Source organism: Chelon labrosus (genome assembly GCF_963514085.1).
Source record: "Chelon labrosus genome assembly, chromosome: 10".
Classification (NCBI taxonomy): Eukaryota; Metazoa; Chordata; class Actinopteri; order Mugiliformes; family Mugilidae; genus Chelon; species Chelon labrosus.
Window position 1 is genome coordinate 4,210,343 of NC_140360.1, and position 26,325 is coordinate 4,236,667.

The 26,325-nt window shown below is 42.8% G+C and overlaps 1 protein-coding gene across 1 annotated transcript in view; it reads right to left on the reverse strand.

The window, feature by feature from the left end:
- klhdc8b (kelch domain containing 8B) overlaps positions 1-26,325 on the reverse strand; it is a 124,640-nt gene that overhangs the window by 35,132 nt on the left and 63,183 nt on the right. The window contains exons 2-3 of the mRNA XM_084552793.1: positions 16,417-16,581; positions 9,268-9,492 (exon numbers count right to left, since the gene is read on the reverse strand). Coding sequence (XP_084408919.1) covers positions 9,268-9,492; positions 16,417-16,581 — 390 coding nt within the window. The remainder of the gene's footprint in view (positions 1-9,267; positions 9,493-16,416; positions 16,582-26,325) is intronic.

Here is a 26,325-nt window from a genome sequence, read left to right on the forward strand (position 1 = left end):
GGTGGGCATGATTGGCATGCCATCTCTGGCAAGTAGTTTTGCAGGAAGGTGGGGTTAAGGCTTTATTGCCTGCGTGAACTCTGAAAATCATATTAACGTTCACATGAGTTTCAAGCGTACAGCCCTGCAGGAATTTTAAGCTGAGAAAGGAGACAGACGGAAAATATCGAATCAATCCAGGCGCCGGGTTCATGCGGCAGGGATGTGTACAGGATATTTTTAAACAGAGGAGAGAGCCGCGGATGACACACTGGTGATGATTAAATTGTGAGGCAGATGAAAAAGAACAAGACGCCGACAGATGAAGGAGCCCGATGCATCTGCTTCACAACAACCAACCAGTCACCACTTCATATAAAAGGCATTTGAAGAATACAAAGGGGTGAAGTGTTCTACCTGTCAGTCAACATTTGTACAAAGACGGCCTTGCAACATCTAAAAGAGAATATCCTGGAGTGCCACACGCTATGACAGAGAATGCTGGGCTACTTTGCTCCAGTCTGAACGTTATACGGTAATTCATACTCAATTGGGAGAAGAAAAAGTATAAAATAATATATACAGTACATACCAATATATTCATAGAACACTATCAGACATATACCAAGTACATACCAATTTCATAGATATATGTGTATCATATACATACTTACATAAAAACATAAACATAGCCAAAACATTAAAACCACTGACAGGAGAAGTGAATAACATTGACCATCTTGTGACAATTCAATGTTCTGCTGGGAAACTTTTGGACCTGGCATTCATTGGTGTGGATGTTACTTAGACATGTAGCACCCACCTAGACCAGACCAGGCACCCCCACCCCATTACTCACGTTATACAGAAATGTCGAAAATTCCACATCACGCTACAACTTTCCTGACAGCTTTAATTTCGGTCGCTGGATTAGCTCCCAAAAATATGTCATGTGTCAATTTAGCAAAGACATGGTGCTTGCTCTCATGGTGCTGCATCCAATGTATACTTGCCCTGCTCGTTTTTTGGAGGATGCATCTGGAGGTAAATTGTGTGGACCATCACGTATGCTGCTGTTCTAATTCCATAATGACTGTACTGCATAGTCCCGTAATCCGAGTCTGTACTTCAGCTTGTCAAGTCTGAATTATCAAGTATGCGAGTCTTAAGTTCATGTACTTTGTATTAATAAACTCCCACAGGTATAATGGACCTGGCATTCATTCATGTGGATGTTACCTAGACATGTAGCACACACCTAGACCAGACCAGACCACTCACCCCCACCCCGTAGCAATGACACTCCTTGATGGCGGCAGCCACAGGGAGAACATGCAAACTCCACAATCCAGAACCTTCTAGCTGTGAGGCATCAGTGCTAACCACCATGCCACCGTGCCACTCCCCATCAGACTCGATAATCTATTTGTTTAGAGCTAATTACAGGATTATAAAAATGGTCAGCTTTTTGCTAACAACTCAGCATGTTAGAATCGCTAACTAGCATGTTAGCATTTAGCTGAAAGCACCACTGTCTGCGGAGTTTAGCCCTGTTCAGTTCAGTGGTTTGCAAAAGTGAGCAAGTGTACCAGCAGCAGGAGGGTCCTAAACTGCCTCTAATACGATCTTCCACATTTGAGAACCACACTGCGCAAAACGCAAAAATAATCAAGTATTTTTCTCGTCTGCTGATGTCTTCTCTCTCCTTCTTAATCACCAGGCCTGGTTAAACAGCTGTTCACCCAGCAGTGGGACTAGAGACTGCTGGGTCAATTAGTCTAGCCATGGTTTTAAGCTGTGGGTGTTAGTGGCTGAGTCTCTGAACAATAAAACAAAACAATCAACCTACTTAGGCTAAAAACAATGGGATGTAATACAGTTCACAAAATGTATATATGCAGATTAAACATATACTGCAGGATGAAAAAATATATGACATCATGGATGGTGCTGAATGTTCTCCTTCTCTTTTCATTTTCCACTCCCTCCCTGTTTCGTAAAGTCAGATATCATAAAGGCTGGAATGAAATATAACAGCTGAGATTAATCACTGGTCATTGAGCGTGTGCATGTTTTCTTGTTCATGCAAACTGAGCAGGTTTAACGGAACATATATTTTATTTTATAAAAAAATGTTTCGTAACTGATTTCAAATAATAATCTCACAAGCAAAATGTTCCTTTAACATATTAATTTGAATGATTTCCTGCCTGAAGCGAAAAGGATGTTGGAATTGCGACTCTCCTTGTTATCTCGTGAACACCAACAGTGTATTTATTTATTCGTTTTACTAGAAAAGAAAGCTGGGAGATGATCAACTGCTCATCTTCGGCTACTATAAAACTGCACGTTTCCATGATTACACAAAAACAAAACATAATAAACAAGCTTTATTATGCTGAGATACCAGCCATTTCTGCCTCTCCTGTGAAAGACAGAACTGCTAAACCTTTGTGAAAATGCTTAAACCAGAATTCATAGCCGGCAGTATGGTGCATCTATTATCATAAACGCATAGTACTTATAATATGAGCTGATAGCATTAGACTATGCCCATAATTCTCTGCAGCTCTGAGAAATTAATGTTAAGCCATTGGACTTATACACTTATAATTAGGCTTTATCCACTCACACTTAGTGTACGCTGTTAACTGGTCTGCTGACCTAAAACAAAAGGCAGTTGTAAATCTTGAGTACAAGCTCTTTCGACTTCTTTAGTAGGCGCCACTGTATCTTCCACGCAGCATTTACTCGCTCTCTGTGAACATCCATTAACCCAGCGTGCCTCGCCGCTTTTCAGCAGCACTGAATGCTGATGCCGGGAACATTTAAATGCAAATTACCTTGATTAAAACATTTAGCAAGTGCAGAAAAGTGAACAGGTAATGAACCTGCTCAGCATTAGTGAAGGCCCAGAGGGTTATGACCTCCATTAAAGACCACAGTCACACAAAAGCCTTCACGTACGATTGTCCTCTGGATAAATCTGACAAAATTTCCACTGAGCCATTAAATCTAACCGTGACCGCAATAATGGTGAATAGACTGGTGGATTTTGTCCTCTTATGTCTGTATCTTATATATTCCATTGTCTGCACTAGCTGTTTATCCAAGGGAGACACTGCGCATGATAATGAGCCAACTTCGTGGTACCTTCACTGCTCGGGTCTCTGCACCTGTGAGCTACATATACAGTGCCACTATAAAGTATTTGAACCCACATTTATGCTTAAAAATCACTCAAGACATCAGCTCTACTAAACACTGAACTAAACTAAACTATAGTGTGCATAGCCGAGAGGCAAGGACAAAGCCACAGCTCTCCAAAAAAAACATTAATGCCCACATGCAGCTGCTAAACATCACGTGGACAAGCCAGAAGACTATTGGGAAACAGATGAGACCAAAGTAGAACAGTTTGGTTTAAATGAGAAACAGCATGCATTCCATGAAACATGAGGGTGGTAATGTCCCTCTTTGGACCTGTTTTGCTACCTCTGGGCCAGGACGGCTTGATATCATCGACAAACTAATGAATTCTGAATTACACCGGTGAGTTTTAAAAGACAATAACAGGGCTTTTGTCTGTGAGCTGAATCTCAAAAGAAACTGGGTCATGCAGCAAGACATCGAGCAAAGCCAAACAAGCCGTTCAACAAAAGAATAGTTAAAGGAGAACTAAATTAATGTTTTGGAATGGCCAAGTCAAAGTCCTGACCTTGATCAAATAGAAATGTTGTGGAAGGACCTGAAGCAAGCAGTTCATGTGAGGAAACCCACCAACATCTCAGAACTGAAGTGGTTCTGTTCTGAAGGACGGGCTAAAATTCCTCCAAGCCAATGTAGACGACTGATCAGCAGTTACCGGAAATATTTAGCTGATTTAGTTGAGGTCACATCAGATACTGAAAACATGGGTTCACTTACTTTTGTAACTCACAGATACGTACAAATGTTTAATTTCTTGAATAAATAAATGTACTCTTGTTCCATATGTTTGATTGGATTATCTTTGTCTATGTGTGAGACGATAATATCTTCTGATATTGATGAGTCATTTTTATGCAGAAATGTAGAAAATTCTGAGGGGTGCAAATACTTTTGCCAGCACTGTATATATTTTTTGTGCAATGTGTTCATTAAAACTAGGACCTGCTTGCTGGCAGCCGCCACTTTTTTTTTTTTTTTTTCAGCTTTTGCACCTACAGTGAACATCACATTAATGACTTTTCAGGCCACAACTTCCCTGACAGCTTTAATTTCGGTTGCTGGATTAGCTCCCGAAAATATGTCAGTTCAGCAAAAACACGGTGCTTGAATATGAAATGAAATATGGAGACATTTACTGAAACTCACAGAGCAGAGAAAATATAAGGGAATTCTCAATATGTGTTGCCTTGTCAGTGTTTGTGTTCATGTGAAACGCCATCATTCAGCACCGAAGTACTATTCTAATTCAAAGTATGCATCCGACCAAGTACAGTTCAAATACCCGGAAGTATACTTGCCCTGGTCGTTTTATTGAGGCTACATCCGGAGGTAATTTGTGTGGACTATCACGTATGCTGCTGTTCCAATTCCATAATGACTGTACTGCATACTCCCATAATCCAGGTCTGTACTTCAAAATCAAACTTGTCAAGTCTGAACTATCTGTAAGTACACAAGTCTTAAGTTTGTGTACTTGGTATTGATAAACTCCCACAGGTACAAGTGCATTTTCAAAGTAACACAGTGTGTAAGAAAAACATGGCACAGAAGAAACTGTCAAGGTAAAACAGGAAGAATCTTTAACAAGGCCCAAACTGAAGAAAATGTCCAAAACTGAAACTCATGACAGTAAACAACTGTGTAAAAAAAATCCAAACTAGAGAAAGAGAGAATCTCAGATAATTGGCAAACATCTAAAAATGAATAAAACTCCATATTCGGGGCTGGTCTGACCACTGACATTCTGAAATAGACCTTGAAGCAATTATCAGCGTCTGAAAACGCTTCCTGTCTTTTTCTTAGGATTGGATGAGTCCATTATTTTGGTTTTCTGCTTTAAAGACGTGAGGGGACCACAACATTATTTTATCTAATGATAAAACTCTCTCAGACTCGATGTGCAAGGTTTCTGTACACAACATTTTTTATGCGATAAAGGATTAAACACGTGTATACAATGAATACGGACAGAGTTCAGGATAAGGTTTAGAACAGGAGTGAAGATAGGGGTTAGCATAGTTGGTGGTTGGTTTTTAAGGGGTATGAAAACAGCGATTACGACTTTTACAATAATGTATTCTCTCTGATCCTACCCTGTGTCTACTTGCCTTTGGGGAGAAAATTACCACAGACTTTACTGTGCCCATTGTTTTATGAAAGTAGACAATAAATGAAAAGAATGTCTGACAGACTAGTCAGAGCTCATATCAGCTGTAAGGACTCTTAGAGATGGATTACTGTCTGCTCCAAGTCCAAAAAAATCATAATCTTTGCCCAGGTTATTTGCTTTCTCACCACTTTGATTTTTGGCTTCTTTTCCAAACTTTATTTTCTTTCTGCAACTCTCAAAAGTCTCTGAAGTTGAATCAAATCACGACTCACTGCAGAGAGCTTCAAGCCAGGGCCATCTATTTATCTATCTTTCTAAGACTATATGAATCATCGCAGTTTGAGTGGGAATATTTTGAGAGATTGCCTTGCACTATCTACCAACCTTTTAGCTCTGGGTACTGAAATGTTTCGTCTATGACAACACTTTAGATGACAAATTGGATTTGGCAGTGTTTCAGTCATGCATGTAAAAAATAGACAGCTGCTCTTAAGCAAATTCATGCTAACTTTGAAGCGTGAATTTATTCTTTATGACTGTGAATGTAAACATGTGAAGACACGGCTTCAGCTGATGCTCTTGCATCGGATTCAGAAATACTATATAATGTATCTGTCCGTCTCCCCGCTCATCTATCCATCCATCCATCCATCCGTCTATTCATCTAACTGTCGTTGGCAACAAAAGATTTCATTACGGCTCTTTTCACAATAGTGAATTGTCAAGTGTGTTATCGTTTGTCTGATTACAGTGTTTAAATCATCATCTGTCACAACCAACTGGCACCAACATATTTCTTGTGCTTTATTTGTGGAAGACAAGACAACTTATGCAGTTGTCTCAATTAAAGCCTCCTATACAAAGCAAACAATCACTCTAACATTACAGTGACCAGAAAACCCGTTGTTAAAGCGGAACTACTGTCATTTACAACCTGGACCTTATTTGTGGCATAAAATATGGTCGTTTACTCACCCATATAACTTTTGTGTAATTTGTATTCCTTCGGGAGATAATTAGATCACCGTATATCTATATACTGGGAGTGACTGGGGCACCGAGATGCAGCCTCTAAATAACGCATTATCTGCAGCAAAATGGGTTCATTTCATCAATATTTTGTTATGATACGCCAGTGCTATTCCCCATTGAGTCCACAGTTACCTGTTATCATCATCCGGGGTCTGTAGATTGACCTACAGACCCTGGATGATGTCTTCTGACCTGGATGATGTCGTCTCTGAGCGCCGCACGCACCTGCGACAGTCGGCTTGTAGGTCAATCTACAGACCCAGGATGATGATAACAGCTAACTCCGGACTCAACGGGGAATAGCACTAGCGTATGATAACAAAATACTGGTGAAATGAACGAGTTTCTCGGCAGATAATGCGTTATTTAGAGGCTGCGTTTCGGTGCCCCATTCACTCCCACTACATGGATATGTGCAAATCTAAATATCTCCCGAACGACTCCAAATAACACTAAAGTTATATGGGTGAGTAAACGACCATATTTTATCCCAGAAATAAGGTCCAGGTTGTAAAAAAACAGTAGTTCCTCTTTAAGTATAAGTAAAACAGAGATACACTATGTTACGCAGTGTCAAAAACTGTTTGGTTGCCAGTCATTAACTTTTTTCCACAATCACATAAGCGACGTCAATGTTAATTTTGTTGCACAAAAATGGTGAACCATAAACCAGTCAGCCACAACATTATGACCACGACAGGATAAGCAAATAACATTGACCATCTTGTGACAATTCAATGTTCTGCTGGGAAACTTTTGGACCCGGCATTCATTGGTGTGGATGTTACTTAGACATGTAGCACCCACCTAGACCAGACCAGGCACCCCCAGCAAGGCCCATGTCCATTCTCTAATGAGACACAACTGTTTTGGAATAACAATATTAGGAAGGTGGTCATATTGTTATGCCTGATCGGTGTATAATAATACTACAAAATGTATTTAAAATCCATATCACCAAGAATTATAGTTACACCATTTGTTGTCAACACATTCAACTCAGCAGTGCTCAAATTACTATATCGCGTTTACTCTTCTGTCCATCACCTCATAAAGTCAAACCCAAGCGAGTTGATTGACCCAACACATCTTAGCTTGGGCGTTATCATCTCATCATCATCGCACTGACTCTGAACCAACTTTCCCCAACAAAAGTTTTGTGGGAGGGTAAACTTCAGGCTGGCTTCCAGGCCACGTAATTACAGCTTTATACTGTAGATGAGAGAGGCACGCTCTGTTCCGTTTTCATGGTGCTTAAAATGGGATTGGGAGCAGATGCTGTGATTCTAGCACAAAAGTACAGAATAATAATGTGCGCTAATTAATCTTGTTCTCGACGTAATGAGTCGTTCTGTTTTTTGGGGGCCCGACAGATTTACAGCAGCTGTGGGCACCTTCAAACCCCCGGAGGTTCTTCATCTAACTCTGGAGAAGAATTATGAACCACATTCCATGTACGCATTTGTGCAGTTGTGTTTTATGCAGCAACATTTCTAGCGGGCCAGAGCTCCTTAGCAACAAGCCTCTCGCTGCACGTTTCTTTTACTGGTCGGGAATCAGCAGCATCGTCGTCATCTGATTCAGCTATTGCATAATATTCCCATACCTGAGCTGGATTACAAGCTTCAGTTCTAAGGGACCCACCTCAACTTCCCACCAATCCCTTAGAACTGAAGAAGCTACTCAGATGAGTGGCCAAACATCCTCTCAAAAAGCTGCCTTTCTTAAACGCTTTTTGGATATGTGATTGGCTGGCTTGATGGCCAAGCCCACCTTGCAGGAGCCCCATTGGATTACATGTATATGTGCATGCACATGTTTGGCTGGTTGCATTTAAAATGACCCATTTTTGCACTTAATACTTTATTTAAAATGTCCTTTGCAGCGTGTTTCTTGATGACGCCGATAAAGACCACGAGTCGAAATGCGTCGGGTCTAATAAAGTTGTTCCGTTTAGTACATGAACTGAAGATAAAAGCAGATGGGACCGGTCACACATACCGACACATATACTAGGAAATATGTAGTAAATAGAACATAAAATAAGTAGGATATTTAATCACCATTTTCACTGTCAACTAAATCCCTAGTGGCCCGATAGCACAACAGGTTTACGTGGACGTGGGTATCCCAGTTATGATCAGGTTTGGAAGTATTCCATTTCTGAATATGACACCGCTGTATGTGGACATCTTATCATCTTGAGAGCAAACCTCACCCTGTTTGTAGTAGACAGTTTACAAGTCGATTAAATTTAAATTCCAGATCTCAAACAGCTGCGTGTATGAGTGTACGAACATCACAAGAACCAAATAACTTGCAGCAATTGGTAACTGGGAAACAGAATGATTAAATCCCATCCAATATACAGTAAATCATCTGCATTCAACGTGGAACGATTAGATTTCAAACTGGACAGCAAAACATCTTTATTTAAAACGTTTTTCTAGTAAACTTAGAAAGAACCTCTTCTCTCTTTCTTTGGAAATATCAGTTATGCTCCTTGATGTCTTGGTCGGGCAGAGAGGCACGTCGGTTGTCGGCTGTTTAATGTTCTGTGGCTGAGCGGCTAATTAGCTGTCTAGCTTGCAATTTGACACCGGTCATGAATATTTGTTCTGTGGCTCATGGAGACTTTAGCAGGAAAGCTAACGTAGCTTGCTGTAGCTGCTGCTGTCTCTCTCATTGTCCCCGTTCTGGCTGTGATACAGCTCTGACCTGACTATTTTAAGCTGCACAATGGAGACAGTTTCAGTTGGATTCAAGTGGGTGTCTACTGTAACTACATAGGGACAGTCACTGATGCTGAGCTCTGACCATCAGCCCAACTCGTGTAGCAGCTCACCGGGAAAGCCTCCAAATAGGCCATCCGCCCTTGAGTCCTGCCTTAAAAGCAGCAGTGTCACCACTAACTGCACAGTTCAGTCGCCTCCTACCTTGATCCAGATCATACTCCTCCATGGTGCTGACAAAGTGAGGTCTGGAGTAGAAGTTGTGAGGCCCCGGCTGCTGGAGGCCCCCCAGGCTGAACAGGCTTCGCTCATTGGTGGCGCAGCAGGAAAAAGCCCTCCGGCTGGGGATGCAGGGGTAACGCGTCCAGCTCTTCATCTCCAGGTCGAAAGCCTCCAGCGCCGTAACGGGCATCTTTCCCTGACGACCACCTGGGGGAGAAAATTCAAACACATGTAGCATATCTGTTAGAAAAGGTAATGGAACAGCATGGTGCAATAACAAAATCACAAAGACCTTGTTTCTGCATGCACCTGTTCACCAGGAAGGGAAGATGTTTCCGGGAAAATTTACATGTGCATACAAAAAGAAAAAGCCAAGGACAAATTCACATTTTCAGTGTGACTCTCTCTGCGTGTTTCCATTTCCTGGTTTATTGCTTTCTTATCCCCTACCCCTGTCACATAGTTTCCTTGGCATTTATATGGAAGCCTGGCACTGCGCAGACCAGCACAGGGACCACATTTCGCTTCGGGCTGAAAGCAAAGCACAGCAGCGGGGTGCTCCCGTGGGACGCTTCTGAGCTGTTTACTTCCACAAATCATAACTTAACCTTGTAGAATAAAACTGCAAAGGGAAGGCAAAGAGGTGCGAGGGAAAGCTGGCAGCAAGGATTCGAGCGACGCTGACAGTTGAGGAGAGGTCGAGGGCAGCGCTGGACAATGTCGGCGTGGCACGCGAGGCAGATGGGGACGGAGAGGGAAGCGAAACGCAGAAAGGAGGGAGAGAGGATAAGCGAACGAGACTGAAATTGTGGGAAGACGTAACGCAGGGAGGAGAGGAGAATGTGGAGGAGGGAGAGAAGAAAGTGGACGAGGGTCAGCTGAGTGGGCAGGGAGGCACGGAGATCGATGGCAGTAGCGAGACAAAGAGTCGAACTGAGTGGGAAGCGTTCGGTGTGAGAGAACGAGAGAAAGGATTGAGCTAAAAGATCTGTTGACTGCAGTAGAATCCACTGCGTATGATTTTCTGTGAGACTGGATATTGCATTTTTAGTGTTGAGGGTTACTACAATACTCTATACTCAGAGTGTTTGACGGCAGTAAAATAAAAATAGGGGTCCACGCTTTACAAAAGGAAGATGATGGTAGCAAACCATCTACTAAGGAAAGTGTACTATCCTGTTTTTTGGAGGATTTTTGCACCTATGCGTCCTTAGAATGGCAGCTCCGTACTAATTTATGGTCCACAAGGAGAAAAAAAACATTTAATCTCCCTCTATATATGACGTGCATGCCAAAAAACTGCTGAATTATTTTCCCTCCTGGTCGGAACCAGGTAGATAACCACGTGACAAGTGGTTCAAATTTCCATGACTGATTTCTCACTGCTGTTCTACCATAAGCTCTTCCCACTGCGTGCCAAGCAGCAAGAGCAAGAGTTGGATGCCGCCCAACACGCCGCCCAAGAAAGAGAGCGAGCGGCCTTTTTGTGTAATGGTTTGTGTTCTTACACGGAGTGATGCATTGATTTTACAATCATTTACAAGCTGTTGCTGCCGTATTTGAGGTTGTCACTGCATACGTAGGCGTACGACGCTGGCTGGTGACTATATCTCAATTTGGAGCTTTTGCAGAGTCTGGTGTGAATATATAATGCTCATACTTTTACTGTTTGTAAAGCAGCATGTGTCCTGATTTAGAACCCTGACACTGCTGCATGAGCCTTTAACTCACGCTGTGACACACACACAAGAATTACGAAGCAGCGTGAAGCCTGATGAGTGACGTCCTGTTCCGGTAAGGCCGCCGTTGACGGGGGGGAACGCGCGCAGAATTTAAATCAAAGGGGGTTCAGGCACCCGCTGATCCAAACCCACCCCTGAGAGGAGCAGCAGCTGAAGGAGCAGCGTGAATGTGGAAGGTACGGTAAAGTTTTCAAGTGCAGAAGGCGTGCAGCGATTACATCACACTAAATGACTGCAAGGGATCCAGAGAGACACTAAAAGAGAGAGAGAGGTAATGACCTGGATTTCCAGCCTGGTCTCATCTAACAGTGTAACACACAAAGTCATGTTGCATTTTTATGCATGCTATTTATTTTATGTTCGTTAAAGCCAGAGAAGCACCACCTACCCCTCTTCTTAGCCTCATCTTTAACCATTTGCGTATTTAGCTGCGTAAAAGCATTCAACACAGGATGTACTTCAAGTGGCGTGCTATTTATACGCAACTCCAGGATATCACTTAGGGATTTCCAGTTATGTAACAGCATGAATATCACAAGATTCCCACAGCATATCAGTCATGCGCCTGTGAGTAATGTCATGTAATGTGATTAAACCTTCCATGTGCTGTGACCGTGTGGCTGCACCTTAGACCAGCTATCCACAGTGTTCACTTCATTCACATTCAGTACATATTAGGAACGACTTTGGGTTTTCTAAAGTCGACTAATATGTGGTGAAAGTCGAGTCGACGTCGACTAGTTGATGACGTCACACATGAAAACACAGTGGAAAGTAATGCTTTGCAACAATGCAATCTATATTCTTGACCTGAATACATATTGTAGCGTCTCACGCAAAAGAAGCTATGGAGGCTTTTCTGTAAAGTGACTGAAGTTTGAACACGGACTACTGTCGGCCGTAGCCCACGTCAACACCATAAACACCGTCAGTCTGACACTTCCTCGGCAGTCTGACACTACCCTCGGCAAACGCTCACTCTCGCAACTCTCGCATGGTGCATTCACTGACATCAATGACAAAAAACATGCTCTACGGCCACAGCAACAATGTCCAACTAATAGAACACAACAGAACATAAACACATGAGCTTATCAATACTGTGCACTGCAGATATAGATAGATAGATAGATAGATAGATAGATAGATAGACAGATAGATAGATAGATAGATAGATAGATAGATAGATAGATAGATAGATAGATAGATAGATAGATAGATAGATAGATAGATAGATAGATAGATAGATAGATAGATGGACGATGTAATTCACCAGCAAATAGTTGATGTGCAGCCTACTTCTCTCTGTTACCACAGGACGTTTGGTGAAGTTGTTAACTGACTGCTGTCCAGAGGATTTGGACCGTTCCTCTGCTAGCGTTAGCCTTTTCATATACATTGCAGTAGTACTTTAGTTGTATTTCAGGACTGACATGTCACTGTAGCATGGGCTTCATCTTTAGCGAAGTATTTCCACACCCTTGATGAACCGCTGCTAGTTTGCTGCAACGACCCACTGGGCTCCTCACCTGTCTTCTAGGAGGCGTCCATGTTGTTGCTGTCATCAGTGACTTGTCGACTTCCTGCTTCCTGCTTCCTGCTTCCTTCTTCCTGCGTCATGGCACCTATCATTGTTTTTTAGTAGTTTTGCTTAGATTTGTCTGCGTCTGATTTTGGAAGGCAGTGCGACTGTTTCAGTAACGTAGAAACATTTACAGTAACGATTATATTTACAGCATTTATTACCCTCATTGGACTAATTTCTGGAGGGGACGAGTTCATCTACAGGTAGGAGTTTGATCGTCAGGTGTCCTGGTGTGATACTAATAACCTAAATCTGAACGCTGTAAAGACAGTGGAGATGGTCATAGGCCATCATCCTGGATGACTCTCAGGTGGACACTGTGGAGTCCTTCCGCTTCCTGGGAACCACCCTAACCCAGGACCTCAAGTGGAAGCTGAACATCAGCCAAAACAGAAGATGTACCTCCTGCATCAGTTGAAGAAGTTCAACCTGCCAGAGGTGACGATGGTGCACTTTGACACCACCATCATCCAGTCCATCCTCACCTCTTCCATCCCCGTCTGGTACACTCCTGCCACAGCTAAGGACAAAGGCGGACAAAGGCAGACAAAGAAGGCGATTGTCTGCAATCTGCCTTCTCTTCAGGACCTGCACACCTCCAGCACACTGAGGAAAGATTGCAGCCGACCCCTCTCACCCTGGACACAAACTGTTTGAGCCGCTCCCCTCTGGCAGGAGGTGCACTCCGTCAGGACCAAAACCTCATGCCACAAGAATAGTTTCTTTCCATTTGTATAGCTAAACTGGTAAATAGTTGTTGTTAGCTAACAGTTGCCTTTTCTATGTGTTGTCGAGTCTGTTTGTTTCACATCTGCCCCCAAGTTGCAGCATGTTGAGCTCTTATAAACAAAATGATTTCGTGCCTCTTGTGGAGCATGAGAGACAGAAGCAATGATATGGAAATGACCAAAACCCTGGCAGTTACAGCTGCTTTGAGCTGAATTGTGAACTCCGTTACTGCTTGTAACGAGCGGTGAAATGGATTCATCTGTTTTCAAAATGACTCTCCGGTGAGATGAAGCGATCGGAGTCCCGCCTCGTGAGATTTTTTACCAATTTCCCTCTTGCAGCAGTGGCGTGGACACATAATGGCGCGTCAACGGGCAATAAGAGCCACCACGAGAGACACAATGAGAACAAATGTGACATCTGATTACAGATGGAGGATGACTGAAACGCGGTCGTGTTCTGACACTTTCTCCTGCAGAGCAGCTTTTAACTCAGTCCTTCTGATCAATATTGCACAAAGACCCAGGGACTCCTCGGACCTGGGAAATGTATTTTTGCTCTTTCATCAGTTCCTTTTTACAGCTCTAAGACTGCCAGGCAGATCAAGCCAGAGCTAAACGTTACAGCACATCCCTAGACGCATGGCTCTGCGGGTAAGTGTGGAAAAAGAAGAAAAAAAGACATGACATTCGCAACTGTCTGCTTTTGCTCCTCTTACTGTATATTCTGTGATCTAACTGATGGAGTAGACTAAAAAAGGTCCAAATCCCAAAGTACTCAGATATGTCGTCCGTCTCCAGCCACTTGTGTCCTGGGAGAAGATGCTGACTCTACAGAATCCCTGCACTTAGCGCTGTGTGTTGTCAGACTGAGAGGGAATGTGAAGGAATGAAGAGACAGATTTACTGTAAGTCTACTGTAGGACAGAATATGGATCCTAAGGGCGCTATAAGATTCCCTCCTTTGTCTAAACCAACAGGTGGCATTAACATTAGCTACAGAAATAAGGAAAAGCCTGCTCAATATGTGCAGCTAAGTGTGGCTGCAGTTGTCATGGCGACGCAGCACTGTTTCTATGACAGAAACACCTTTTTTTTAATTTTAGTTCATAGACTGTTTTTTTTTTTGTTTTGTTTTTTAATCACTGTTAGGTTTGTTTAACTGCTTCTTTTGGAGAGCAGTGTCTTTGTCCATCACACCATGGTTGTTCAGTGGATTCGTCAACATCAACATAATGTGTCTGTACTTGCACGTCACCTGTGCCTTAAACTGCCCCCCGGGGACAACTAAAGTTTTCTGAATCTGAATTAGCCAATGTGAGAGAGGCCTTTAGCTGCTTAGAAGTTCCCCTGGGTTCCTTTGAGACCTCTCAGACTATTATGGAGTGATCTTTGTTGGTGGACCACTCCTGTGGAGGGTAGCGGTTGTCTTAAATCTCCTCCATTTCTTCTCAATCTGTCTGACTGTGGATTATTTGTGGATTCCAAACTCCTTAGAGATGGTTTTATAACCTTCTCCAGCCAGATGAGCAACGACAACTCCTTTTCTGAGCTCTTTAACAAGCTCCTTTGTCCGGTGCCGTCATACACTTCCACAAGTTGAGGAGTTGAGTTGAGGAGAAATGTTCACAGCGGCATCACCTTCTGAGAAGACTGAGCTGTCTTGGTGTCAGTCCAGTGATTCCTACTGCACACATAGAGAGTTGTCCTAACATTTTGTCTCTCTGCTTGGTTGGGTCACTTAAGCTGTAAGTGCAAGAACAAATTAAACAGGATTGGGGAGGAAAGCTATGAGGATCCTGGCAGATAGCTTTCCTCTTTTTAATCAGTTTGAACTTTTGAAGTCGCTCTAGAGCCCCTCTGGCCATGGGTGTGTTTAAAAAGTCTTTTATCCTTAACACCATTGGCATTCTTAACTCAACTAAGTGACCAGTCCACATATAGTAACTTGAACTGTTATTTCACTGCTTTAGTGTATTTAATATTGTGTCCATGCAATCCTGTGTGCCTGTACTTATGTCATCTTTTGTATTTTAGTACTGTCTGTCTTCTGTGTTCTTGTGTGTGAGCCGAAGACAATTTTCCACCCTGGTGGATAATAAAGTTTTATTCTATTCTATCCTTTTGGTACTGATTTTAACACATCCCATAACATTATATGAGACCCCTGCCGTTTATCAATTTCCAATTGGTCAGAATTTCTTTCAAAATGTCTTGTTTCATTGGTCTTTTAAGTGTGGATGAGTTTAGTCTCCATAAAGATCCCTAATCTTAATCTATCGATCCTATTTTTCTTTATTTATCTTATTCTGCAAATCTCCGTGTGGTAGGGTTAAACTGCCTCCAAACATCACAAATTCCTGTTTCCTTAAGCAGCCCTGACGTTTTCTTGCTGACACATCAAGGGTTTAATCTTAAACTGACGACTCCTGAGTCTCATCACGTTGATTGGAAACACTTCTAAACAGATGGCCTGTAATTTAACATTGAAATTAACTTCTAATCCCAGGAGCATACATACTTTTGCACCTCACAGATACGTAATATTGGCTCATTTTCTCAAACAAACAAATAAAGAAGTATAATATTTCTGTTTCAATGGTTTAATTGGATACTTAAATACTTTTACTTTAATGTGACATAAACCGAAAGCCAGGTCATCCAAACAGAGTTCAACAAAAAGGTAATCCAGCATGAACTAGTGCAAGAAAAACAATCAAGAAGCCAAAAAGAAGTCAAATCTCACTGAGCCAGGGAACACGATGAAACAACCAGTGCTCACCACATGTACCTGGATGTTTGCTCATGGGATTTTTCTTTGGATTAATTTCACTGGATCATCTTTGGTTCGACTTCATGTGGATTTATCCCGCTTAGTGACGGCAGCAAATTTTGCCTTTGGTATCTGATCCGGTCTCTTTCCTGTGTGCGTCTCGCATTTGGTTCCTACCGATCTTTAGCTGTACCGCAAACTAGACACACGTACAGTTTGACAGAATGTTAAAGAATGTTTTTTAGCAGTTATGATCTTTACATGAGGTCCTGTAAGGCCATCAAAACTAAAAATATGTCCTACCCATCATGTAGATTTTGTTTCCTCTAACGAAGGGCGTGGCTCCATACCGCGGCGTCGGCATGGAGGTCATCGGCTGCCATTGGTCCTTCTCCGCCTCGTACACCCGGACCAGGGCCTGGGGCGCTGTGTCTGCTCCCATACCCCCCAGCGCATACACCTTCCCATCTGCAGACAGAGAGACACACACACAGGAGACATATTAACAGCTTTTCTGGACCTTTCGCTCATCGGAATAATGTGGCCAAGGAAAATTATTGCCAGCACCTCTCCAAACTGCAGAGGAAAGTAATGCATTGGTCTAGCTGTCATTGTCTGCTATCTTTATCTGTCTATAGTCATCCAAGCAATCAGCAATATTTATGTCCCCGTGCTGGAGAAACTTCCCAAACGACTTTCCTCCAAGGACACATGCACACATTCCCGACTACTGCAGTGGCATTAGAATATACACTATATTACCAAAAGTATTCGCTCACCTGCCTTTACTCATTCTATGAACTGAAGTGCCATCCCATTCCTAACTCATAGAATTCAATATGATGTCGGTCCACCTTTTGCAGCTATTACAGCTTCAACTCTTCTGGGAAGACTGTCCACAAGGTTGAGGAGAGTGTTTATAGGAATTTTTGACCATTCTTCCAAAAGCGCATTGGTGAGGTCACACACTGATGTTGGTCGAGAAGGCCTGGCTCTCAGTCTCCGCTCTAATTCATCCCAAAGGTGTTCTATCGGGTTCAGGTCAGGACTCTGTGCAGGCCAGTCAAGTTCATCCACACCAGACTCTGTCATCCACGTCTTTATGGACCTTGCTTTGTGCACTGGTGCACAGTCATGTTGGAAGAGGAAGGGGCCCGCTCCAAACTGTTCCCACAAGGTTGGGAGCATGGAATTGTCCAAAATGTTTTGGTATCCTGAAGCATTCAATGTTCCTTTCACTGGAACTAAGGGGCCAAGCCCAGCTCCTGAAAAACAACCCCATACCATAATTCCTCCTCCACCAAATTTCACAGTTGGCACAATGCAATCTGAAATGTACCGTTCTCCTGGCAACCTCCAAACCCAGACTCGTCCATCAGATTGCCAGATGGAAAAGCGTGATTCATCACTCCAGAGAACGCGTCTCCACTGCTCTAGAGGCCAGTGGCGGCGTGCTTTACACCATTGCATCCGACGCCTTGCATTGCACTTGGTGATGTGTGGCTTGGCTGCAGCTGCTCGGCCATGGAAACCCATTCCATGAAGCTCTCTGCGTACTGTACTTGGGCTAATCTGAAGGTCACATGAAGTTTGTAGCTCTGTAGCAATTGACTGTGCAGAAAGTCGGCGACCTCTTTGCACTATGCGCTTCAGCATCCGCTGACCCCTCTCCGTCACTTTACGTGGCCTACCACTTCGTGGCTGAGTTGCTGTTTTTCCCAAACGCTTCCATTTTGTTATAATAGAGCTGACAGTTGACTGTGGAATATTTAGGAGCGAGGAAATTTCACGACTGGATTTGTTGCACAAGTGGCATCCTATGACAGTTCCACGCTGGAATTCACTGAGCTCCTGAGAGCGGCCCATTCTTTCACAAATGTCTTGTTTCACAGTCTGCATGCCTGAGTGCTTGAATTTATACACCTGGGGCCAGGCCAAGTGATTAGAACACCTGATTCTGATCATTTGAATGGGTGAGCGAATACTTTTGGTAATATAGTGTACACAGAAACAAGGGAAAGGCAAGAGGAAAAGTGCTGAGCAAGCGAACACATGCTCCTGCTGCAACTCTGCAGGTGGAGGGAAAAAAAAAAAAGAGAAGAGGAGAGACATCAAACACAGCGCCGCCCTCCTCCCCTTATCAGGCTGAAAACCTCCACACTGATGCTGCATTATCTTGTAACACGAGCGCCGCGCTGCACCCCGATCCGAGCCCTCGGCAGGCAAGAGGCGGGGGCAAACAGCAGCGTTATGGATTAACAGCCCATTAGCACTCTAAAAGTTGTGACAACCTGAACGTGACGGAGCAGAGGGGAACTGAGAGACGCAGGAGGGGAGTGATGGCAAGCGGGAGAGGGGGGAGAGGGAGAGGGTGATGGTCTCAGTCTCAGCCAGACACATGACGGAGCCACGGAGCTGTGAGTTAAGCTGTGAACTACAAAGCAACAATAAATCTGTCACTAGCAACGCTACCATGCTCGCACAGTTCTGCAGCTATGAGTGAGTAAATCCAGTTTTTACCGTTGTACATAAAATAAACGATGTTTATATTTGGACTGATCAAAATTTTTTCAGGGTTTCCATAGTTAATGCACGATTAACGCAGACTAAACACACTTTTTAAAATCAGTTTTAAAAGGACCTGGAAGAGATACTTCTTATGTTTTTATTACTCTTATCAACATGCTCTCAGCTGTAGGTGGTAACTCTGTTCTCATTAATAACCTAGATCTCGTCAAGATAACCATGGAGGGGCTTTCAAGCTGAACTTGCTGATCACAAAAACACTTTCTTTGCTTTCGGGATTTTTTTTTTGGCGGGTGGTTTGGTTTTGATGGGACACACTACTGCCCTCTGCAGGGGGAATGCTTTACTACAACCGCCGCACTTTAGACTCTGCTTGCTTTCCACGGCGTTACTGCTGCTTTAATCGCTTCCTGATTTCCCAAACAAAGATGCGCCCAATTAAAAATAATAAGTGGCGTTAAAAGGGGTTTACGTTATCAGCGCAAAAAGCCTAACTTACATCTACAATACTACTAACTCCAGATCAAGTTTGTGCCTTGACCGCCAACACTGCGGCAACAGTGTAACAGTGAAGGGCCACTAAAGCTTCTGTAAATAGAAATTTCTTGTTGCATTATGCAATTCTGTTTATTACCACTGTAGAATATAATGACCTTTAATAGGTTTCTGTGAGGGCGGCACAGTGGCGAGGTGGTTAGCACTGGTGCCTCAAAGCAAGAAGGTGCCAGGTTCGATTCCATGGCCTTTCTGTGTTGAGTTTGCATGTTCTCCCTGTGTCTGTGTGGGTTCTCTCCAGGTACTCCAGCTTCCTCCCACCATCCAAAGACATGCTGGTTAGGTTAATTGGTGATTCTAAACTGGCCGTAGAGTGTGAGTGTGAATGGTTGTCTGTCTCTCTGTGTTAGCCCTGTGATAGACTGGAGACCTGTCTTGCCCAATGACAGCTAGGATAGGCTCCAGCAGACCCCGCGACCCTTAACAGGAATAAGCGGTTACAGAAAATGAATGAATGAATGATTTTTAAGGTGACCTGTAGAGAACACACTTAGCACACAGCACCAAGAGGCAAAAAATAAAAAATAAATAAAAACACATATTTTTAACCCGGTCACAATGCTGAATAAGATGTTAAAAGCTCCCTAAAGCCAGTACGTGTCATCCTCTGGGGATCATGAATGTCAATGGAAAGTTTCAGGGAATATATTTACTTGTTGTGCTGGACTGACTATAGGTATTCCTAACCTATAGTGGCGTTCAAGGTAATGAATTGCAGTGAATGGCTCATTTAAAATTCATATGTATTTAATTTAGTTTAATTTGTTTAATATAATCAAACTTGAAACATTTAGACTTGCCAGGTTCTAACATAATGTGTCTGTGTCAAATGGGAAATAAAGACTAATGAATACTGCAGCGTCATTACAATAAAGTACACAGAAACAAGGGAAAGGGAGAGGAAACGAGGAGGGGAAAAGGAAGATGCTCAAATATATAATATCAGCCACATGTACATGCACATGTATGTATAGTAAGTAGTTCACACGCAGGATGAGGATGTGTAAGCCAGTCCAACACAGCACAAAGACGAAATTGCTTTTCCTTGTGCTTGTGCACTCCCAAAATCCTCTTTGTCACAGCAGTGTAATAAGCATTTCTTGTACAATGAAATGATAACTTGTTTTTTGCCGGGTTTTAAAAAGTAAAAATATACAAGCCTAGAGGATATCTAAAACTTTCCTTTTAAATGCGTTCTCTGGTGGAACTTTGGCTTTTATCAGGCAATGAATCAAAGATGCAGCATGCGGCAAGGATTTAATCCTTTATCAGACACCGGGGCAAAAACATTCTGGGAAAAAATGATAGAGAACTGAACCACTCTTGTAACATCGTGTATAAATAAAAAGCAGTAGCGTGCACCGCTTTCATTTGCATTATTCAGGAAATAAAAGGAATTCGTTCAAACCACCGGGCCCCAATCCTTCACTCCCCGGTATCTAACCCCCCTGCATGAAGCCAAACACTGATTGTTCCACAACTCAACTAACGTTTGTAATCAAATAAATTAGATTACATTGTACCCGGTTGACAAATGGGTAGACCAGAGAGTGCTAATGCATAACAATCAGAATGAATCACTGCAGGGGAAGTATAAAATCAGGTTTGTAAAACTTGAAGTAGTGGTGCTTTTATGTAGTGAAAAAAAAGAGCAGTTGTAAAGAACTTAATGCACTGTTGCAAAGAACTTTCCCCAAAGGAAATTTTTGAGTCCAGAGGCAGTACTTTCTGAAGGTTTAATGCATTTCCAGGGTTGGGCCTCACAGCTCTGATTGTGAGGCCCAATACTTGACCAATGATTGGTCAAGTATGCTGGCCTTTTCAGTAGGAATGTCATCACAGCATGATTGAAAAGCCTGCAACCACAGACGTGATGTTATGTTGGTCATTTGTAGCAAACCACAGGAAGGAGAAGAAGAAAGGTTTTACAGCTGGAGAGGTCTCTTCCTGGGCTTTGGCCCTGCTGTGTAAACTCAAATCCCGATGCGGTTGAGAAACCTGCAGCTTCAACTGCAAGTACCTTAAACACAAGCAAACCACTCTGACAAGACCTACTCTGCAGATGAAACATGCAAATACAGAAACTCGTAGCAGGAGCTCTACTCCACTCATTTGAACCCATCATCCTGTTGCTGAGGATGAACCAAACCACCCTGAGAAGGACATACACTCTGTCTCCTTATGTTTGCCATTACCCAAAGCTCATGAGCAAAGGCAGGCACAAAAATTTTATTGATAACTGGTAAGCTCTGACTGGAACAAACCTGTAATGAGACACATTTTCAGGTCAAAAGCATAGACTGTATAAAAATGGGTGATGGAACAGCTCCTCTAAAGTGAAGCCGAAGCAAGTAGAGCTCCCCCTGGTGGCTGGCTGCAGTATAGGTCATAAGCTCCACCTCCTCCATGTTAGTGGGCGGGACTTGGGCCGAACTAAAACACTAAAATACACATCAAATAATTTCTTTTCAAGGATGGTTTCTGTCATTTTAGGTAGTTAATATAATACTTACGCATGCTCAAGTGTCAATTTTGTTTCCGTAATTTTTTGTTTTAGTTGGTTATTTGGCGCGATAGAAACAGGATGTGAAATCATGATGACTACCAGTTGCCACGCCAACCAGCTCCCTGAAGCAGTCACGTAGGATGGCGCCCCCCACATCCCCCGGGAAAATAGCGTCAGTTTGGCCAATGCAAGGATGTGAGGACGTGTTGTCCATATTTATATACAGTCTATGTTTAGAAGACTAAAAACTAAACTAACATCAGATGTCAAGATTGATACTGAACTATACAGATATGCTGGCAGTGTGACATGATGAGTCTCCAACAATTTTTACCGACTGCGGATGCTTGACACCCACGCTTTAACCTCTGACCTGCAGCGTCTCACTGTTACTGTATGTGTGTGTGTGTGTGTGTGTCAGCGCCGATCATCTCCTGGCCCTGCAGCCGCCGTCTAATCATGTGCAATCTCCTCTAATTAAGGAAACCTGCTCTATTCTCTGCCCGTCACCCTGGGAGACTCCATGGCAACCGCGGCGTAACCTACAGGCCGCTAATATGGGGTGGCCGCGCTGCGAAAATCCGTCAACTTTCAAAGCCAGGGAACCGAGTCGCCGCCTCGAGCAGAGACAATAAAAAAATAAAAAAATAAATCTGAATGAGACACAAAAGCTGTAAATGCGTCAGCAACCACAGACACGGGGGGCAAAGTGAATGCATGGGACTTATTCCACATTAGTTATTATATATATTTATATTTTTGTCCTCTGATGTATTAACGCCGTCTTCTGCCTTGATTCCTCCACAGCACAACATCTTTCATCATCCTCCGTCTGCGTCCTTCTCTTGTAGATACCCTGCTGCCTGTCCCTCGTCATTTTCTTCCTTTCGTGTATTTTTATTTTTTATTTTTTGCCTGCTCTTTTAACGGCTACTTTTACTCCACTTTCATCATTTTCTGTCCCTCCCTTTTCTGGCATTTGCTCTAACTGACTGCTTCATCCGTCCTCGCTCGCTCTCCCTTTTTCTCTTGCCAGTCATTTTATCGTTTCATCCTCCTCCTCCTCTCTTCTTTGTTTCAGTACTTCTCATCCATTTGCATGCCCCTTTAATGGAGGACTCATCCCTGCAATGGAAACGGCACAGAAAGATCGAAATGATGGAAAACTCTTACATTTGATCAAATGTTTCGTTAAATAGATTTTTCAAACGATCAGAGTAGAATCAGCGTCATTTAAGGGTCATTTTGGCTTTGAACAGTAATGCTCTGTGTTCTGCATTAAGTCATGTTTCTGTCCTTCAAAGGAAAAGAACCGGTCGGAAATGTATTTCAGTTAAGCATCTTTAAAACAAACAGAGAAAGATTTATTTAACTCATTAGTTCAAATGGACCATGATGTTTTTCAGTAGATACTGCCTCATCCCTGCACCCCTTACATTGACAGAACACTGGTCTATGGCTATAAGTAATAATCCCCAGCAGTCAAACAGCATAACATTAAGATTTTACATCTTATTCTGGTTCCATCCTTTTTCTCAACCTAACTGCTTCTGCCTCAGGCTCTATATGGTTTTCGTTTGCATTCCTATCATTAATATTCACATTTAAACACAATACAAAGCCTACATGAAGCTTCACACGAACTTTACAGGGGTCAAAAAAAGGTGGCAATTGATACGATCTGCTGAGATGCTGCTAGATTTAGCAGGAGTTTAGCTGTTTTTTTGTTTAATCATGCCGAAGTGAATAATCTTCATCTAAAGATAAAAACCGATGGAGGTTAGCCTGGGCTATCTCAACATCTAGCATAGCTCTGTAGTTGTCTGTCTTTTGTAGAGCTGTTTTCACAGAAATGCACATATTTATGGCCTAATATGTATCCCGTTATATAAAATGATAATCAGATGAACATTTTCACAAATTTTTTGGCCAAACATGTGGTTGCTGAGTTATTCTGTAGGACATAATGTAACAAGAAGATGGTAATATATAGTTTGGGATCCTTCTAAACAGAGAAAACATTAGTACATTTGTAAGTCAGTCAATTTAATGATTAACTAATGAGGAATGTCTCGTCCTAACAGTCACATTTTGGGCCTGTTCAAACCTTGCATTGAGGTCCGATTTGGGCAATCTGATAGCAAGTGGCCTTTTGCATATAAGAGAGGTCTGAACACCCCCAGAATACAGTGAGATCACATTTAAGAGATCTGATCTGATCTGATCTCTGACAACATTTGGCGGTCGCATGTGTCCGCATTCCTTTGGTTGTGTGAATGCAGCGAGTCACATTAAAGAGTTTTTCCTCATTGTTTCAGAAAATAATAAAAAAAAATGGTATAATAAGTGCCTGAAAAGGAAAAAGCACTGTAAATGATGTTAATTCATTAGTAATGAGAGCCTTTTAAAATATTCTGTCCTTGTACGTAAGTGTCTACTAACTAAATAATGAATAAAGATAAACAAGAATTAACTAATTGAAGTATTTAATATGAGAACGGGAGTGTGACTGTGTCATTAAATAACGTATCAGCATGTGGTCATGTTGATGTATGAGGCACCGTGGCGTCTTTATTTATCTTTATTAGCAGAGATTACGGTGCGTATGGAAACTTCCTGGGTGGGTAATTGGAGTTTTGTGTTGGTAAAACTAACGTCGGGGCGGAGATCACTAAATAATAACTTCAACGTGAGTGCTACAGTCATATAAACAGCGCTGTTCTTGGTTCTGAAACAGCAGTAGAGATCCACCAGAGACAGCAGCTGCAACCCAGATGACGTCAGTGTTTAGTAACATACACAGCACGAAATTGAGATCTGAAGAGCTGGCTGGAGAGGTCGGATAGCCCAGATCAGATCTTAACGCAAGGTCTGAAGAGGGCCTTTGATATTTTTCCTCACGGCACAGCTTAACAGAACAACAAATGGAATGAACATCTTTATTCCTGGCAGGATTTCCTTTTAATTCCCTCTCAGCTGGGCTGTCCATTCACAACAAATCTTAAAACATTTGTTTACTGACAACCTGTGGGCCCCTTTAGGCTCTACTCAGGTTAGTAGAGCGCTTACATAACCTGACCAAAGAGAAGTCATCAGGACTTGCCGTCGGCTATTTTTAGAAGCTTCCTGAATCCCGGCACAGTGTGCGTTAAAGACATTTAGAGGGAGATAGAAAACAAGACGACAGCGAAAAGTTGAAAGGAAGAGGGAGAGTGAATAAAGGCCTGATTCAGAACACATTTATATCCCGTTCATCTTCAGCTCTATCAAACGCTTTCAGGGTAGATTTCTGCCACAGATTTCGTGAACGAACCGAGTCAACATCCAAGGCTTTTATCTGTTGTGTGATGTTGTGTCGTACTCCGTGCTACTGCTTTAGAACAATCTGCTCAGAAACACAAATACATAGTCAAAAGGCTTTCAGCTCAAATGTCCCAATGCCAGTTGAACCAAATCTGGAACTCCTTCTGTAACCGAAACTGTTGGGCGAGAGGCGGGGTACACCCTGGACGGGTCTCCACAGTCTATCACAAGGCTAACCCGAACCCTACGGCCAATTTAGAATCACCAATGAACCTTGTCTTTGGATGGTGGGAGGAAGCTGGAGTACCTGGAGAGAACCCACGCAGACACAAGGAGAACATCTAATCAGGAACTTGAACACATTAACTTGTGTGTATCAACAGAATTTCTAATGAATTTAATGGTTAGGGTTAGGAACTTAAAGGACCCGGATTCAAAACTCCCGTTGGGTGCAAAGAGTTGAGGTGTCAAATGCATGTGAAACAACATATAGATGGGAAAAGCAGGTAAAAAAGCATAATCTAGCAATAATCTAAAGAGGAAATATACTGAGTAGAAATGACACATTTACAAAAAAAAAAAAAAGCTACAGTGCTATAGTTCGGCTTGACACACATGTTCCTGTAATGACAGCCTTCCTGCCGCTGTGAAAAGATAGAAGAGGACCTCCTGCAGCGACATTTAAAGGCCACTGCACTCTTCCTAATGAACGGCCATCAATGGGCGATCGATAAGCTCCCCGAGGAGGATCACTTGTCCTCACAAAGATGGCGAGAAAAGGTGACGTTCTTTCCTTATGTTCTATTAAAAAAAGTTCCTTCTTCCAGTCGTTCTTGAGAATGCCTGACCTACATGGGAAATTCACTCTAAATGGTTTTTAACTACATGCTACCATAAGCTCACAGGGTAACGCAGACTGACATATAGTCACATAGAGCAGTCAATAGCAGCACTTGAACCGAGGCATACACGGCAGCATTCGCAGCGTCCTCTTTAGCGGGGCTAAGGGTCAATCAATAGTCCATTCAAAAACTCCACCTATAGACCGCCTCGAGGAGGAAAAGCAGCAAAGAGTGTTTATTGGCTTGAAAGGACTCGGCCGGCTGTGGAGAGAAGCGGCACGAGCGACCGAGCGGGTTCAGGAGGCTGGCTTCAAATTCACACCAGAGGCAGAACAGAGGAGAGAGCAGCTTCCTCTCAGACGGCCGTGTTAATAGAGACAACGCAGACCTGCAGCGCCGCTTTAAGAGCCGGCTCTCAGCGTGAGGACTTGACAGAAATAGACTGTGGAAACACACAGCAGGCGATATACTGTATAAATA